The sequence below is a fragment of the Ptychodera flava genome, chromosome 4 (genome assembly GCF_041260155.1).
Source record: "Ptychodera flava strain L36383 chromosome 4, AS_Pfla_20210202, whole genome shotgun sequence".
NCBI classification, from domain to species: Eukaryota; Metazoa; Hemichordata; class Enteropneusta; family Ptychoderidae; genus Ptychodera; species Ptychodera flava.
Window position 1 is genome coordinate 49,073,263 of NC_091931.1, and position 18,489 is coordinate 49,091,751.

General features: G+C 36.1%; 1 protein-coding gene across 3 annotated transcripts in view; it reads left to right on the top strand.

The window, feature by feature from the left end:
- Window positions 1-18,489, top strand: part of LOC139132057 (inverted formin-2-like) — a 41,906-nt gene that overhangs the window by 8,997 nt on the left and 14,420 nt on the right. The window contains exons 6-15 of one of the 3 annotated variants that reach the window (XM_070698444.1): window positions 246-388; window positions 813-980; window positions 1,661-1,746; window positions 2,068-2,168; window positions 2,574-2,644; window positions 3,313-3,485; window positions 3,970-4,087; window positions 4,805-4,969; window positions 5,512-5,634; window positions 5,967-7,433. In XM_070698444.1, coding sequence (XP_070554545.1) covers window positions 246-388; window positions 813-980; window positions 1,661-1,746; window positions 2,068-2,168; window positions 2,574-2,644; window positions 3,313-3,485; window positions 3,970-4,087; window positions 4,805-4,969; window positions 5,512-5,634; window positions 5,967-6,026 — 1,208 coding nt within the window. In that variant the 3' untranslated portion in view covers window positions 6,027-7,433. Of the gene's footprint in view, window positions 1-245; window positions 389-812; window positions 981-1,660; window positions 1,747-2,067; window positions 2,169-2,573; window positions 2,645-3,312; window positions 3,486-3,969; window positions 4,088-4,804; window positions 4,970-5,511; window positions 5,635-5,966; window positions 7,434-15,083; window positions 15,642-16,226; window positions 16,343-17,880; window positions 18,075-18,489 lie in introns of those variants that run through there. The other 2 variants (XM_070698445.1, XM_070698446.1) reach the window with 2 other exon arrangements.

An 18,489-nucleotide genomic window follows, 5' to 3' on the forward strand; every position in this document is an offset into this window, starting at 1 on the left:
AGATAGCGCCATCAGTGTTAAGTATCAAAGGATCAAAATATACAAATGAGAGCTTACATAGCAAAAGATAAAAGTTTACGCAAAAAACAAGATTAAAATAACCCTATGAATTCATGATTTTTTAGCTTCAACTAAACAAGGGCGAGGTTAGTCTACCTTGCTTTATAAATAATTCCATCATTGTGATTTTGAAAAACGTTCTGTAGCTTGTATTTACTTGATTGTGTTTTTCTCCCTCCAAGCAGACAACAATATATGGAGAAAGGTGTCGATGACAAGTTCTTCATCAAATACTCTTCCAGAATATGACAGAGTGGATGAACTGTTCGTCCAACCTGAGGTCACAGTGGACTATGCTAAGTCAACATCAAAGGAAATTACACAGGAAGTAAGAAATTTGCAGTGTTTTTTTTATTACAACGATCACGTACATAATCTTATATAATGATGGATTGCACTTGTTTAGTTCAAAAATCATATGCATGTTTCATTTAATAAAACGAAGATTTTGAAAGATCTTTACTTCGTGCGATAAGGTATATACTAAAGGAACTTGTAAAACCACCAAAAAGGCTCTGTATGACTGTCAAATTTCTTCTTTCGCGTCATCTACAAAATTTTCACAGCTCAGTGACAGCTATTTTAGTAAATCGGTTATTGTGACAAGTGAAAACAGTTTTCTGGAAACTAGCAATTAAGTGATCACTCTCTCAAACTATTTGCATGGGGAGACTCTATCTCAAAGTTTGAACAAGCTTTGGCATATCATAACACACAAATTGAAACATATACATGCATGTTCTTGTCGACAGACTAACTTACTGAGTGACAAATGGATACTGAATGTGAACATATGGTTGAGGGGATTACATATGCCAAAACAAACGATCATTGATGGGATCAGGGAAGTCGACAGTGAAGTTTTGGAGGAAGACAAACTGCTGATGTTAAAACAACTACTGTCAAAGTCAAGATCGGAGGTAAGGTATATTTGCGGGTCACTTTGACAATGTAATACAAAAAGGAAGCGCTAATTTGCTTCAAAACAGATAAATTGAAATCAATGACGAGGATAAGTTAAGCTATCCGTCCCCATATATTGTATTACAAGGAGTATTCGATTGACAACAGTTAACATGCACAAGAGTTGTCATGTAATCATTATGGGATGAGTAGAGTTATTAGGCGTGAAATATCCCATGGCACGGTACAATTCTGACCATTAACTAGTGCAGTTGAAGGAAAGAAGATATTGCTGCATCATCGTTTTGTCATTTGATTTTGACTTAACAGAAGTAGAGTGTATTCAAACCGCTTGGTGTGATCTATGTTATTTTGAAGTATGTTTTAAACATTGAAAAAGTATGAATCTTCAACTCAAAATGAGAGCCTAACCGACACAAAGTGTTTAACTTGAATTGCATTTTGTATGAAATTGTGGGTTTCCTATATATATATGCATGCCAAATGCAGAATTTATTATTGTCTTATGTATTTTAAATGTGCCATTCTTTCAAACAATAGTTTGCTGACTTTGTTATTTCATCATTTTATCGGCAAGATATAACAAGTGATTTCTGTAGAAATAATTACAAAACTTCCTAAAGAAACACCAAAGATACTGTCTTATATGTATATGTGTCTTATTTCAATTTTGAAGCTTGATAAGCTGACCGCTTACACGGGAGACAAAGCAATGTTAGGCACCGCAGAAAGATTTTTGCTACAAATACTGGATATTAAAGAGTAAGTTAAAGGTTTTTGACTATTTTATGAACGGTATTAGTGTTGAAGATGGCCACCGTCACCCTGGTCCCCGTGTTACACGCCTGACTAATAAGTCAAACAGCGCTACATGCCATTTAAAGATGTTATCACTTGTAATAACATAAGTTGTTGAATATAAGATGTAACGCAATCCCTCCACACACTGTGGATGTAATAAGAAAAGTTGTTACTTGTAAGATATAACACAGCCCTCCACACACTGTTGATGTAATAACAGAAGTTATTAAACGGTAGATGCACAATTATCCTGATAACATTTTCGCCAATTTCCATTTTCAGTTATGAACTGAGGTTAGACTGCATGTTGATGAAGGAAGAATTTGAAAGCAAGTTGTTTACGCTTGAATTTAGTTTTCACAGTCTTATCAAAGGCGGCAAGAGTGAGTACATATGAAGTCTCATCGATTTTATAGTCTCACTATTATTCTAAATTTTAATGTAGCTACTATAGTTGTTCGATTCCAGGTATTTTCCATGTAAATATATTCAAAGAACGACGTTTAAATTGTGTTTAGAAGTAAATTTTACGTATCTTGATTTAGAATTTGACCTCACAATTGGGTGTTTTACGTGTTGCTCGTTTACAGATTGGACTTCTTAAATATTGCAGTCTTCGCTTATCTTTTACTTTTTTAATACCGAGAACATCAAGGAAGAATGACGTGTATGCTGAAGGATGCAAGAACACTGTCCCGATCCCCCTTTTTATACAGCTTTATAGACATTCTTTATGCCCTGAACAAGCTATATCCATTCCACTGTAGATCGTGAATTCTTTCTTATAGGTGTATTGGCGAGTAGTGCGCTTCAGGAGTTCCTGAGACTTGTCCTTTTGACGGGTAACTATATGAATAAAGTAAGTGAAGGCTCACTTTCAGATTTGAAACTGTAACACGTGATCAAGGCATTGTTTCAATCTCCAACTGCTGTGTGTTTTCTCTATAGCAGAAATTAATAACAACGAGTAAATCGCTAGAGAGGACTTTTTCTAAGTCAAATTGACAGAGTTTCTACACATCATATAGTCTCCATAGTAAAGTAGACAGTAAAGCATTACAAAATAAGTTTTTCAGATTCGTACAAAACCAAGTTGTTGAACCACTCTGTAAGCCGTGATGTCTTCGCAACATGATTATAGGTGCCGTAGGCTGTGAAATCCATTGAGAATTTAATGCATTAATAAAAGTTAGAAACGAACCTGTATCATTCAAGATAATGATATTTGACCTTTTGTTGATTAATGGTTTGACAGACTGCAAGGTGATCTATTTCAGTGGCCTACAAATATGGAAGCTAATTGACACCGCAGCTCTTCATGTCATATTGAAAAGATTTTTCACAGGAAGAAATAATATCATGGCAATTACTTATACTGAGCGATCACATGACAATTGTATTGAAAAATGTCCATAAGTATGAAATATTACTTACACAGAGGATTGTTTTAAAACTTATAGAAACGCAAAGTCTTTCCCATCGACTTTCTAATAGTTTTAAATGATATTCTTTGTAATATTTCATTAGGGTAGCTACGCGGGAAATGCTGACGGTTTTACGGTGTCTTTTCTGAACGACCTGAAGGATATCAAAGCCAAGCAAGCTAGAGTTACTCTATTGCATCATTTAGTCCGTACCTTTGGTCAAGATAAGTCTGAGGCACTGATACAAGAATTGGAACCAGTTTCCGAAGCGAACAGGTTAGCTTGCCGTTACATTGGCATTAAATGTTCTTGTTATCTCCCTGTTCACGGGTGATTCAGAAACGTAGAGTTTATGTCATATTACATAAGGTCAAGGAATGTCGAAAAACGTGGGACGAGTAAAGCTTTCAAATGTAATATCGATCATAGTTTCCACAAACGAAAGTGTCTCGTATTATTTGTGATGTCTTTGAGTGAAATTCTGTGACTTCTGTATTTCTGTAATGCACGGATTAAGAGCTGTGACGTGAATGATAAAAGCTGACAGGTAATTTTACTGTGAATGCATAAACTGCCATACATCTCTACAACTTCAGCGAGGGTAAATACAGCCACGACTGATATCACATTGTCAAAATTAATGTGTCGTCTATAGCCAGTAAAAGCAGTGCTATTACATGTAAAGCACATTATTGTCTGCTTGTACACTCTATCTGAACAAGATTTAATTTTGGGTTGCACATTTTCTTTTCTCTTTCAGATATTCTCTCACAGAGCTCAAATCTGAAGTAAACATCCTGTCAGATGAACTCGACAAAATGCAGAGACGATTATCAGTGACTGTTGACATTCAGCGACAAATGAGTGATTTTCTTGATGTAAGCCTCTCCATGAATTAACCTATAATATCATTTAGCACTTATAAGAATATAAACGAACACTTCTGATGCATTAAACTTTCAATTGTAGTGTTTATTTAGCTTAGCTACACTTCGCTACACTTGTTCTCATTTGCATAGAACTTTGAACCTCCAAAGTTGCAATAGATGTATATGAAAACCACAAGAATCATCAAATAATCGACCGTATTTTAATATAGTCAGCATTATATTAACTTCTACGCGTTCTAGTGTATGTCATGCACGGTAAGTTAGTATGCGCCTCGAAAGTAAAAGACTTAAACGTTTGCTCAAACTCTCCTCAAAGAATATTTCAGCCATTCTCTTATATATCAAGAATACAAATCAGGGGTCACCGTGCAAATTTTGGTACTAGAGAAACAAAATACCCAAGACTTACCGATAGTTAAAATTCAAAGTGGCCGCCATCCATGTGTTAACTCTATGGAAAAGAAATAAAATTTTCGATTTTGGAAAAACTAAGAAGGCAAAAGTTTTTCTTATACCATGATCTCTAAAATGAACAAGGGGTAGATCAGAAAAGAGTTTGAAAAGTTTGAGGGTCCTAATTACTTTCCCAGGGGCACATTTTACTTTAATTGGCACCTGACAAAGTCAAGTGCCAGAATAATGTCGGTATTTGGATACTGCTCGTCATCAAATCGTTACATTGACAAAGCTAAACTTTTTTATCAGGAAGCCTCGCAAAAATGCTGCAAGTTACAAGAGATCATACAGGAAACCGACGAACTGTCTGAAAACCTTGCAATGTATTTCTGTGAGGATGTGAAAATATTTACATTAGATGAATTGGTTTCAGTCATCGATAACTTCACAAACAATGTCGATCGGTGTCTAGAGGTAAGAACTAGCGGCCGAAGAAATACTTCGTGTTTTTCGTTTTGATGACATTAACATAGTGACAAGACTATCCAAAAGTATGAATGTAAAAGTTAATGCACGTCACTACATTGACATGTAAATAAAGTATTTATTGACGATATTTTATTTGATATCTCCCGCAATTTCCCCATGTCTTGAGTAACGAGTTTTCTCCAGAGATAGTTCAATACCAAGGTCTGCCTCCTGCATTCAAAATATGCTCTGTGTAGTCGGACTGTGTTTTACTGGGTCGTTCCTTGAATAACGCTACTAACGTTTTCCATGTGACTAAATATTTTGAGAAACACTGAGCTTAACAAAGCAATTGTGCGGTTATGTCATTACATCATTTGGACCTTAAGCCTGACAATTCCATTAAAGACGTAGGCCTTATCTGCATTGCTGGGATGAACTACGTTTTAAAGGTAAACTGCCATTAAATGGCTAGCGTCAAAAGTGAATAAAGCAAAGTGGTGTGTTTTAATCGTTATCTGAGTAACGCCATTATTTTACTCCAACAGGAAATCAAGAAGTGGGAGAAGGAAAACGCGACAAGAACCACATTGGAGGAGGAGGAGGAGGAGGTCGATGCACCGATCAAAGAAACATGCATAATCGACATGTTGTTGGATTACATAGCTACGGTAATGTAAAATAGACACTGTAATTGTGGATCAATTCCTGAACGGTTTTGAACTTAAACATTTTAACATCGAACAATCGTTTTCAACTGAGAATGGCTTAAATTGTTTTAAGTGTATACTGGTCATTTGAAAAAATTCCACTTGGGATAAAATCATGAAATAAAAGGCTGACATAGGCTTCAACACTGACATTTAAAATATCTTTTCTTCGGAAAAAGGCTTATTGCGCTAATTTCATATTACACTGCATGACCGTACACTGCATATATCTCCAAGTCAAAGAGACCTTAGTATTCTTCTAATGTTCTGTAATGTTTCCTTCTAATTTTCAGGGGTTTCAAAAGAGCCAAAAAATATACTCCGGCAAAAGAATGGATGACGTGCTCTGCTAAGTGTACAGTCGCGAGGAGTATGAAGGCCCAACGGCAGCAATGATAGGAAACAGTACTTTGAAACACCTGTTTTAAAAGCAAAATCAAGTACAACAGAAGTATGCGAAAACTCATATGATATTTCAGAATGAATAAGTCCTTCAGACTTGTAATTCTACTCATTTCTATTCTTCCGTGTCAATTGTTGATCACATTATGATTAAACTTTCAGAGTTTTGAACTTAAAGAAGGGCTGAAATACAAATACATACATAATTGTGTATGATCTTCGATGGTGCAATGCGATAGAGCTAAGATTGTGAGTCAAGGAAGTGAGTAAAATGTTCAATGAAAGGGACAATTTATGGTCTGATTTGAGAAAGTCAGGTACAAAGACACAATGATAGTGCATAATAGTTTGTTTAATAGCGATATTGGCCAGTTTCAATTTGAGATTGAATTATAAAGCTGCATTTATAAAGCTAACTGTCACAAGTTGATGTGAAGCCTAAATTGTTTACTTAAGTTGTGATTAATGACACAACTAAATTTAGCTTTCTAAGATCAAAAAGAACTTGTAACCTAAGCTTGAATTAACCAATTGCGACCAAATCATTTAACCGAGATGGTATCTTAAAGTTGAACCTCTTGTTAAACATTTACAAATCTACCAGGACCAGAAAGCCTCTCGGGATGTCAAATAAGAACCAAATTATTGATTATTCTCTTCAGTAGAATGTAAACATTGCACCTGGATATATTTCAGAGTTTGTAACGTATATGTTATGCGAGAATTTCATATGCTGGATTACTTTAAATACGGCTAGTTTTCAATCGGGTTCGAACCCACAACATACGGCATCAGTCGCCTAGCGGAGAGGCCACAGAGAGAACCGCTCGGCTAAATCTCCACTCCCAAAAAAGAGGGGTTCAATAGCCGGCTAAGTTGTTACATTTTTCTGACTGAGACCGCTGCACACGTTGTAGAGTTCGCGAAGCACTCACGCACGCATGCTCACTGTCACACATCGCACATACAAACTATATCGAAGCGAAGAAACGAATTCATCGCTTTAACTGAGCGAACGATAACCTCGGGGACAATTCTGTCCACCAGCAGAGTTACCAACCCAGGGTAGAAAATACGGCTAGTTTTCAATCGGGTTCGAACCCACAACATACGGCATCAGTCGCCTAGCGGAGAGGCCACAGAGAGAACCGCTCGGCTAAATCTTTTTTTGTTTCATATTACCTAGCATCGTAAGTCTGTAATAGAGTAAACGACCCTAGTGTATGTGAATATGTAAGCTTCTATGGCTGCAAATGTTCTACTTTTAATTTTTTTGTTCTGTATATTAAACACAGTTTCTCTTATAACGAAATATCCAGTGTTCAATTGTCATCGGCGATTAAATTTTAGTCCCGACCAAAATCAATGTGTGATCAACAACTGTTTTCATTGCATTTCGTTACAAGAGAAGCATTGTGTTTGTATGATGAACAAGTATTGCTTTAATATACGGAAGATATAAATATTCTTGTTTTATAAAATCACATAGAACATTTTAAGAAGATTCACATAAGTGCCGAGAAAATAGATAGTGGCTGGGTCTTGAAAAGACCGCCTTCAAACTCCTTCCTACCTAGTCAGTTCTCTCAAAGATGTTGATCAGAAAGAGATATCAACATCTAAGAGAAGAGTACTCATTTCAACAGTAACTATCCCTTTTTGCTAGAACATTTACAACTTCTTTACTAGTATTTTATCGTTTCAAGTATTTTACACATAGTAAATATCAACCATTCATTACTCGAGAAACTTAGCCTGATGAATCCGTGCTTTGAAAAGTCTGAGAATGATAGCAAAATAAATAACTTTCTTGTAAAAAATTTACATCAAAGATGCCCCTCACAGAAGATGACATTCCTACTTAGTGTCAACTTCCTAACCAGACACGCATGAGTTTATGCCTTTAACGGCAATTTATAGGTGTCAATATCTAGGGCGACTGCATGCTCATAAACAATCTCATGTGATTTAAGGATAGGGATTTTTGACAGTTGATTTCAAATTCGAATCCTTCATTTTAATGTAGCACTGGGCTTTGAAATGTGGTAAAGATGGACACAGGCTGGACTAGAGTTCTCACATTGTATCAAATGTCCTTCTTTACCGCCAACTTTCAGACAAGGGATAAACTTCCTGATGTGCATCTTTAAAACGGTAGCAGTCACAGAGCGCCCTCATCGACTAATATCACTATCCCTCTAAGTGATCATTGCATAATCTGTAGATGGTCTATTGATTGTTTTCAATGTTCCCCTTGCAATGATAGTTATATATATTAGGATATAGGATGATAGGTTTAGCTGACATTATTTCATGAATTCAGACAGTTTTAAAATGTCGACCTTTGAACTTACGTTTCTTCAATGTATTGAGAATAAAACAAGGGAAAACTCTTCCTTATAGTTGTGAATGATTTCTGTATTATTGCTCCCCTATCGCATTAAATTCCCCTGATTGACCGTCAATCAATCCCTTTCCGTATTCCCTTGACGGTGGGCCAGCTGAATATATGCCTTGGATTCTACTGGGTATTGTAGTGATGCATGGTTATATATTATGTTACTTTAATCATGTTTCCATGCCAACATAATCAATATTCATCCTAGCTGGGAACAAGGTTGTTGCATGAACTGTGCAGTGGATTTTGTGAATGAAGGGAATATCACGCTCATAGCAGTAGAGGAGAGTCAAATGAAGACGGGCAGTGACATTGCCGAAGGATACTAGGCGCTATATAAACAGGCAAGTCTGGCGCTTTTTAAAGAAGCTATTTAATAATATAACTTTATAATTTCACTTTCAGTAACTTGCCTCTTTCATTGAGTGCGTCGCATGATCTGCAAACGCAAACACTTTTGTCCACAGCCCAACTTGTTGATTGGCAAGTAAGAATTGACGTGAACATATTGTATTGGGGATTAAGTATGAGCAAGCAGTCTTTGTGACGTTGAGGGGGGTATAAGTGAAACGAATGAGGAGGAAAAAAGGTACTGGTGTTTCCAAATGTGAGAATGTGAGGTATGGCATATCTTTTAGTGATTTTTGACGATTTGAATATATAAAGGACCTGTTTTGGCCTCGACGCACGTGTTTTTACATTAAGCACAGTGGTCAGCCCAGTAGGTTTCCAATACTGTCCAGTGCATCAGCCGGCAGGAAAATATCATCACAAGGGTCAGAACCACAACATTATGAAACACTAGAAGTAGTACAGGCAAGTCATCTTTACTTTGTCTGTAACTGTATTAGAGTTGATAAACTCACCAGAAAATCTATTGACTTAGCCCTCGAAAGTGAATAAGACCATATACCACTTAGCGAAAAGTATTATGAAAGAGCATGCGGATACAGTCAGCCTTGGTCTCTTACGTACCTCTTTAATTTCAATTAAAACCTTTTCACCGTGTCTTGAATACAACGTATGACCTCTACAGAAGAGTTATAGACCAGGCACCCTTTTTCTCCTGTACTAGCAGTGAAGAAAAACTATACCATTTATTTTGCTCATGTAAATTCTCTGACACCTGCAACGAGTTTTATGATTTCTACAAGGGTCTCCATTTCTTGTTGTGAGATGGCCTTTTAATGTACGTTTTGGAGACACATTGGCTTCAGACATTTGTAATCACCTCATACTTGCAGCAAAACGATTTATTTTTGCAACGAAAATGTTTAGGAAATCATCATTTGCTCTGTATTTGCTACAAGTTAAACACAACTACCACCGACAGTACGAAATTACTCTGGAAAACGACAAGCTCAGACTGGAGACGCTTTTTTGTAAATGAATAAAAATACTACCAACTATAAATAGCAAAGGAGAACAACAGTGATACACCTTTCTTACAAGCACTGTAACCATTCTTTACACTAATTTCCAGATCGAATACCTTCTGTATTTCAGCTTACGTTTAAAGCTTGGTTTTTCTGTGTAACTACGGTACCGTGTATTGACTTACTTCATCTCAAAAACTGGGATGCATTGAGAAGGTATGGTAAAACAGCAAACTAGTAACTGTCTCATACTGGTTTTTCCTTTAGAATCTGCTGGTCTACCTCTTGAAATGGTCCATAAACTTTGGAATGAAAGTAATTTCGACACACACGTCAAGTGGTGGGAATAACACTTGCAGTCGCCCGGATATGCAAGCAGTGAAGGATTCGTGTTCATAAATCATTATCGAATCTGATAGCTGTGAGACAAGTCGATTCTCTGGAAATCAATTTCATAAAAAGAAGTAGAGCCCGGAAATGTGTATATTGCTGTTGGGCCATTCCACTTCATAGGAGGGTTTATGCTACACTTTTAAAGCGAACAATTTAAATATTAAGATGTCGACACAGGTTTTCACACTTTGAAGAATATTTATTTTTAGCTTCAAATGGCGGTTGATGCTATGAATATTTGTCAAAATGACGAACCGGTAACCTCTTCCACATGCCGAACTCAGTCTCTAGCCTGCCCCTTTAGTCTCTGCTGACCTAGTAATATCATTGTATGGTGAACTCGAACCCTATCATGTAGGCTTCTGCTTGTACTTGATGAATACATTTCACTGACATTTTTTGGTATGCTATAAAGAACTGAGTTATATGAATCTAGTGTCTGCTTATGAATATGAATGTATAGTCTACATATATATACCTATCGAAAGCGCCCATAAATTAGAAGAGAAGTGAATTTTGAAGAATAATGCAATATCATGATGAAAATGGTATTAAGCTGGAGTAGTCAACAACGAATTTGCTCTTCAAATATTACAAAGTAAGACGGGTGTGCGACATGTCAATTCCTTGGAAATAAATTTGAAAGGAATAAATTTAGAACTAAATTTACCCAATCAAAATCGTTAATCCAAAGCAAAATAAATCACTTTTTCCTTAAATGTGCTCATAGCTTATAAAATAAGCTGTCCGAACTATACAAAACAGTCGACAATGAAAAAACAGCCTAATTCGGTTCCATGACATAACATGACATTATTTGTTAAAACTGCAGTGTTTGCATAAAGTCCGCATGGTGAGGCGGAAATTAAAATAAATCTCGTGAAGCAAAGGCAGTCTTTTTCGCTTACATGACCTGACATCCTATCGTTTACTAAAACGGGCGTGATTTGCGCATGCTCGATATAGTACAGGAGATAGTTTCACAGTTAAGACACAACTTCAGTTTCTATCACCTTCTCTAAGCAATTATTTTTTCTACTTTAAAAGGTCAGCCTTACTTTAGTGCGATCTTATGTGGCAGTAATGGGTCATATGGTATAGACGATAGATAAATCACAACATGCCATACATGTATAAAACTACATTAGAATGGCCCCTTGAAAGCCGAAGAGTTGTACAAGTAAGCACAATGACGCTCGATAAAGTAAGGTGTTGAAACATTCCACTGACTCGGACAATGTGTGTTGTCCTACTTACATCTGTATTCATCGAACCGATGCTATTCGCATGACTAATTTACATTAAATTTTCTTTTATTGCATTCACCTTGTACCTTAAAGACATTTGGTTATAACGTATAAACCTTATATTTGTTCTTATGATATCATATAGGACCCAGCCCTTGGTGTCGCGCCAGAGGTTAAGATCAAAAATTTTGTTTCCATTTGAACATGCAGTCGACGCTTACATGGTCAATATTATTATACACCTTTTTAGTCCAACTTTACCAGAAAAAAGTCGAAATTGAGGCGTCTTTCGGATGCCCGTCACGCACTGTACTGAGCGATGATCTCGAGCAGGTTTGGCTACCCTCTGATGAAAACAGTTCACACACGCTATATCGGACCGGGACATATATAGATATTCTGTTTTGATTTGTAAAAAAGTTGGATATAAATTGGCAATTTTACGTGCCAGTGGACGATGCACTTTTGGCTGCGGAACACAACTGGAGAGCTGCAACCTATTCAATTAGAGAATTAACGAGTAATAATTAAAGATTGTAATCTCCAATTGCGCTGGTAACATGTCGATTAACATGTGAGGTATACCTGAGACCTAAGGTTCGAAATTACCACAACTTATTCATTTAATTTTCATTATTATCGTGTCAACCAAATATTACATAAGAAAACTCGCTGCTGACTTTGCATGTAAGAGTGGGCAAACTATTTTCACCACCTTTGTTCGTGTAACCTAGTCCAACGCGTATAAAAATAATTTGCATACAGTTGAGTTTTTGGTTCTGCTTCCTGTTCATGCAACAAGTGCGCAACAAGTCCGTCTGTGGAAATCGATTAAAATGAACATACTTTAAACCAAGTTTAAGTCATGTCTAAATGCAAAAATAGTGGTATTCTTAAATGCGCTCACTGCTTATGGAATCCTTTGTCAGCATTAGAACAAAACAACTGTGAATAATATACAAAGAATGAAATATAGTCTATTTCGGTTCCATGACTTGACATCACATTGTTTGTTAAAATCGTAGTCTTTGCACAAGCTCGATAGGGTGAGGCGAAGATTTAAACAAAGCTGTCGTGAAGCGTGTCTATTTCGATTATATGGGCTTACATTAAGACTTCATGGATTATGATCGTAGGTTGCAATGATAGACATGATATCATCCATAAATAATTTGATGGTGATCACATCTACGCGTTCAAACTATTCACAAAAAAATATTTCACAATTCACACAACAAAAACAGTAATCACAACAATAAAATGGTGAAATAAGGATTTCTATTAGAGAAGACCAAGCTGTGGAAATGGTACAATGACTGATTCAGCGATAAGCGAGCAAATCATGGAGTACTGCAGGCAGATGTGATTACTTCAGTGAAGAGTTTGGCTGACAGGGAGAATAGCCGAATAGACTATGATAATCGTGTTTGTTTATTCAATATTGATTATTTTATTTGTCCGTATCATATGGTGAAGTATAAATGATAATGACATTTATGTTTATGTCGGTAGCAGTTTTCAAAAGACTGTTAACAAGATAAATCTGGTTGAAGTTTCATCCCTGCATTAATATTCTCTACTCAAGGCAGGCATGAAAATTGTTAGTCTTGTCAGCAGCTGGTTACAGGTGAACGTGTTGAACGCTTTCTATTACTACGTTCATACTAGAGAGTCAGAGTCCGCCCTGGTGGGACTGGGGAGGCCTAATTGACGTCGGGTCTGATGGGACGGTTCAGAGTCAACACAACAAATTGTAAGTGTAAACGGTTTGGATGTGTACGCCCTCACAGTTGACCTATTCAATCAGCTAGAGGCGGGAGACAGAGTCAATCACAGAGTGAATGCGGACTAAATTTCCCTTATTTCATCACAATCTTAGGCCAGCCCCAGAGGTGGTCATGGACCTGAATGTGAACCTAGCAGTAAATAACTCTTCGATCATATTTAATAAATGATTTCAGTGCTGTGGTGATTAATTCGACATCTTTCAATAAATCAGTCAATCAAAATTTTCACGACGAGCAGAGAGTTAGTGAGCAATGTTTTTTTTCACTGAGTCTACTAGTCAGAGATTGACAATTAATTCGATCAGTATATGCGGAATCAAGATATTAATAGTACCAGAATGAACCATTAAGACAAAATTGATTTCAAATTAGCTCGGCCATTAGTATCTTCCATCTCCGATACAGATTATGACATGAAATGAACTCGAGCGTGTCTCTCGGAGAATGTTTAAAACCTTGGGACTTTCAAATAGTAGAACTCTTTTCTGTCGATCATTTATTGTGTAAACTTTTGAAACCTGAGTCCTACATTCAAATATATTAAATTTATACTCTCATTCATGTCTCTTTGTGCCAACAAGTGTGTTATGCGCATGTATTATTGTTTCACTATATTAACATCATATTTAGTTTACAATGCAACGGACAATCAGCCCTTAACACATTGAAACTTCAACGTGATTTATGTGACTATTAAACTTTTTATTGTGGTATGTTTTCGTATAAAATTTGCTAAACGCTTTGTAAATTTACGAGTCGTGGCGTTTACAGATATGATTATTATACATGTGTGTGTCAGTAACCTATATTGAGTTCATTGTACAGTAAGTTTCGGTATCACAGGACGCTGAGTACAATTCATACTTGGTGTTACTGGACGCTCATGGCACCTTTACGTTAACAACGGGGAAAGACAAGAGAGGATTTTACATTTTTTGTAATAAATATACCTAAAAATATTAAGTACTTTACGTAGTGAATAATGGTTATTCTGAAACTTGTGAATTTGAGTGAAATTATGCTGCTGATCTACAATATCTACCACGTGCACTGCGCTGGACGGATTTAAATTTTAGCTATCATTCCGAGTCTGCTCGCGATCGCTTAGTGTTGTGCGCCACGGCATCCTAAACACGGCCTAACATCGACTTCTTTTGTAGTAAAATTGGCTTAAAAGTTGTACAATAATGTTATTCTCAAAATACCGGGATTTATGTCCTCGTACATCTTACGCTTCGGTATTGTCCTCGACTCTTCGTCTCGGACATGTAAATCCCGGTATTTTGTATTATCGTCCAGGTCTTGGCTGATAAACTTTGGGTTATCATAATTCGAGACACTGGGGAAGCAAATGCAACAAATGAACGATAAAGAATATTAATGATTAATAAATAGAGATCTACATATAGTATATTTGCTCCGTAATTTTTTTAACATATCGTCGCCGACACCTGTGTAGTTGTATAACTTCCCGGTATTTGTTTACTATCTGTTTTTAGGCGAAAATAATCTAATTTCTATTTTATATAATCTTAAAAATAGCGTTAGACGTTTGAACAATTGTGACCAATAATTTAGGTAGTTTCGCAACTAACGAGTGACATTAGGCAAATTTTGTATCGTTGCTTGATCTTTACGATCTCGCCTACTTCCGATGTTGTGATTTGCGACCTAATGTGACATGATGATAAGTTTGTTTTGCAAATACGCACGGGAAAACTGCATTGTTTTTTTTTATTGATCTCCCCTAAATGGCCTAGTGTAGAAACCCTCGTGATTTATCTTTATTCCTAGTATCGACGTCAGCAATTTCAAATAGAAGTGACATAACCATTGTATATGTAGACAGACTTCGCGCTACCCGTACGACTGAAATAGACATAAGGGTTTATGTTTACCCACATCAGATGTTACATGCAAATTCCGCATAGCCAACAACAAAAATGAAACATTCGGTGAGTGCTAGACACACAGGCAGCCATGACTGAAGACTTAGATATGGACTTCACAGATGGATTGGCTAAGTCAGAACAGCAAGCGAAGTCAGACAAAAATCTTGACCCCGAACGATGTATATACATAATCCGTGACAGCACAACTCTACAAGCTTATGATAGGTTGAAAAACCGATTGTCCAAGTACACTGCAGAATGGATGGAAGAGTTCCTAGAGCTAGGTGGACTTGGTTTGCTGTTGGAAGCCCTCGAAAAACTCCGTGACAAGGGAAACTCAAACAACGGTGGCGACTCATTCCTACAATCCGATTGTATTGAATGCATCAAGGCTGTGCTCAATTCCAAACGTGGTATGGATTTTATCATAGAAACCAGAGAAACCAAACATTACACGAGAAAATTAGCATTCGGTAATTCAACTATTTTCTTCGAGTGTTAGAGAAATCTAATTTCAATTTTACTATAGCCATATTTTGGTTTTGTGAATGTCAGTTCCTATATCATTTTCATCTTTGTTCGAAACGTAATGTCTTTTTTTTGCAATGTGTACGTTGTGTTTTGTACTCTGTCCTTAAATTGTTTGTGTTTGTTGATTATTATCATTTAGATACACAGCTATATCTAGGATGTCTCTGCATGTAAACCTCTGTTCCAATTATCTCCAAAGTAACTGAATGGATATTGAATTGTTGAACTTATTATTATCAACTTACAGTGAACGGGTTAGTAGTAGTAGTAGTAGTAGTAGTAGTAGTAGTAGTAGTAGTAGTAGTAGTAGTAGTAGTAGTAGTAGTACAAGTTTTAATTATTAAAAGAAAATATGACAATAATTGATAATGATATACGAATTTCTTTTATTCGTGAATGGTGAATCAATATTTTCCTTTTATCACTAAAACCTAAACATTTCAGGCCAGCTCCCCGCAATCATAGAAAACATCGAATTACAGCTTTTCTTATAATTTTACTGCATTGCTCATTTCAACTCTTTTCAGCGTTGGACTCTCTTCATGTGCCAACAAAGAAAATGGTGTTTGAGATCTTATCAGCCCTGTCGGTGTACTCTGTCGATGGTTGTGACATGGCTATAGATGCATTGGAATTTTACAAGGTATTGTAGTGATGTATGATCACCAATTACAATCCAGCCATACAAAGAATGCCAAACAAATAAGTATTCTCTGTGCTGCAAAAACACGATAATTTATCGTAGAAACGGTACGAGGTTTGCGCATGTCTTTTCCTGTAATTTCCCTGCTTTACTGCAGCTGCAGGTCTCATGGTATCAAAAGTTTATATAACTAAATAAATATTGATTTAAACTATAATATATTTAATCGTGAGTCACTGTATATGGAACTCTCGATGTTTTGAGGAAAATGGATATCTGGTCCTAAGTATGTGCAAACTTTGTTATCAGTTAAATCTCCACACCAACATACCAAATTTGAAAGCTGTCAGACTGGCAGTTACAAAGAAATTGGTCTTTTGATCAAACGTGAGAAAAAATTTATATGTACATTTCACCATGGTTTTTCAAATTCTCATGAAGGCCTTACCCCAGGTACATTAAATCATATTAAAAAACATTGAACGTAAACTTTTATAGCGTAAACTCTTGACATGTTTAATAAAATGAGGGGGAATGCTTAAAGTGTAAATTTACAAAAAGTCGTGATTGTTTTAAGACACAATAGTGAAGTCGATATATATATATATATATATATATATATATATATATATATATATATATATATATATATATATATATATATATATATATATATATATATATATATATATATATAATAGTATATGAAATACAGTGGTGAACGAAGTGACGCACCTTTACAGGAATGGCACTACCACATGTCTGCTTCAACACACGCCTTATGGCTCCAGGACCTTTGCAGTAAGAACTTTACAAACCAATTAACATAGCATGGTCTCATTTACCGACAAGGACGCTATTTCCAGGGCGCCGGACGGCTAGCGCCTACTATAGTGTTGGGGCTTTTGGCGGAAATCGGCTCATAGCCAGTCAACATCGGAATAAAGTTGTTGACCTTGACCCCCAACACTTGTGTCTGTCTGTATGTTGTCAGTATAGGCATCATTTAAGTGAACAATAATACTAGTGTGTATGTATATATATATATATATATATATATATATATATATATATATATATATATATATATATATATATATATATATATATATATATATATATATATATATATTAGTAAGCTCCAAACCACAAGCCATTAAGGCCACAAAAATAAACTAGATGCAAATGTTCAGATCGCATAACAATGGAAATTAACTCTAATTTTGTTAAACTTGCTAACCGAACTCTTTCCAGTCCTTCATACTCAATAATTACACCTGTACGACAAATTTCAGTTCAATTTGTTGAATAGTTTTCCAGTAATCATATTTACTGACTATCCAGATTTAAAGACTGGCACACAGATGGCGAACGGACACACACAAACACATACACACCGACAGACGCACTGACACACAAATTATGTCGTCATCGTCCTCGCAATAAGTGATTCATGACCACAGTCGATCTGACCCATTGAAGGAGGAAATATTCACGAAAGTTTGTTTCCCTTCAACAACTTCCTTGTCCATAAACAGAAGCGGAAAAATCAGAGATATCGTTTCAGCATTGTCATCAATGAACTTAAGTCAGTCCAACATTCGCCATACACAAGGACGCTGATGGGATTCATAAACAGTCTGCTGGAGTCGATCAGTGACGTAAAGGAAAGACGCCACCTACGGAATGAATTCATTGGTCTTGGATTATTAGACATTATTGGATCTCTTCAGTAAGACTTTATAACATCTCAGTTAACCTTCCACTTTAGCCAACTGGCCCTTAGGGCAATGATCATATTGTTACTGCTCAATAGAAGCGCCTATAGTCAACTAACGATTCAGTTTGGACAGATTGAAATATTGTTTAAATTTAGCGTGTTGATTGTCAACCATAGACTTACACTGAAATTTTGATTTCGAATACATTGTTACAACACCAATTATAGTTTACTGCGCAAGCTTGTTATACTATTTGCTTAACCTTTCAATATGACGATTGCTGGAGATATTACTACTTTACCAGAGTTATAGCATATTTAGCATATTTTGTAACTCTAAAATAATCAAAATTTACTATGCAAATATCACAAAATCTCCAAGTTCAAGTTCCATGATATTAAAAACTGTTGGCAGAAGAATGACGTC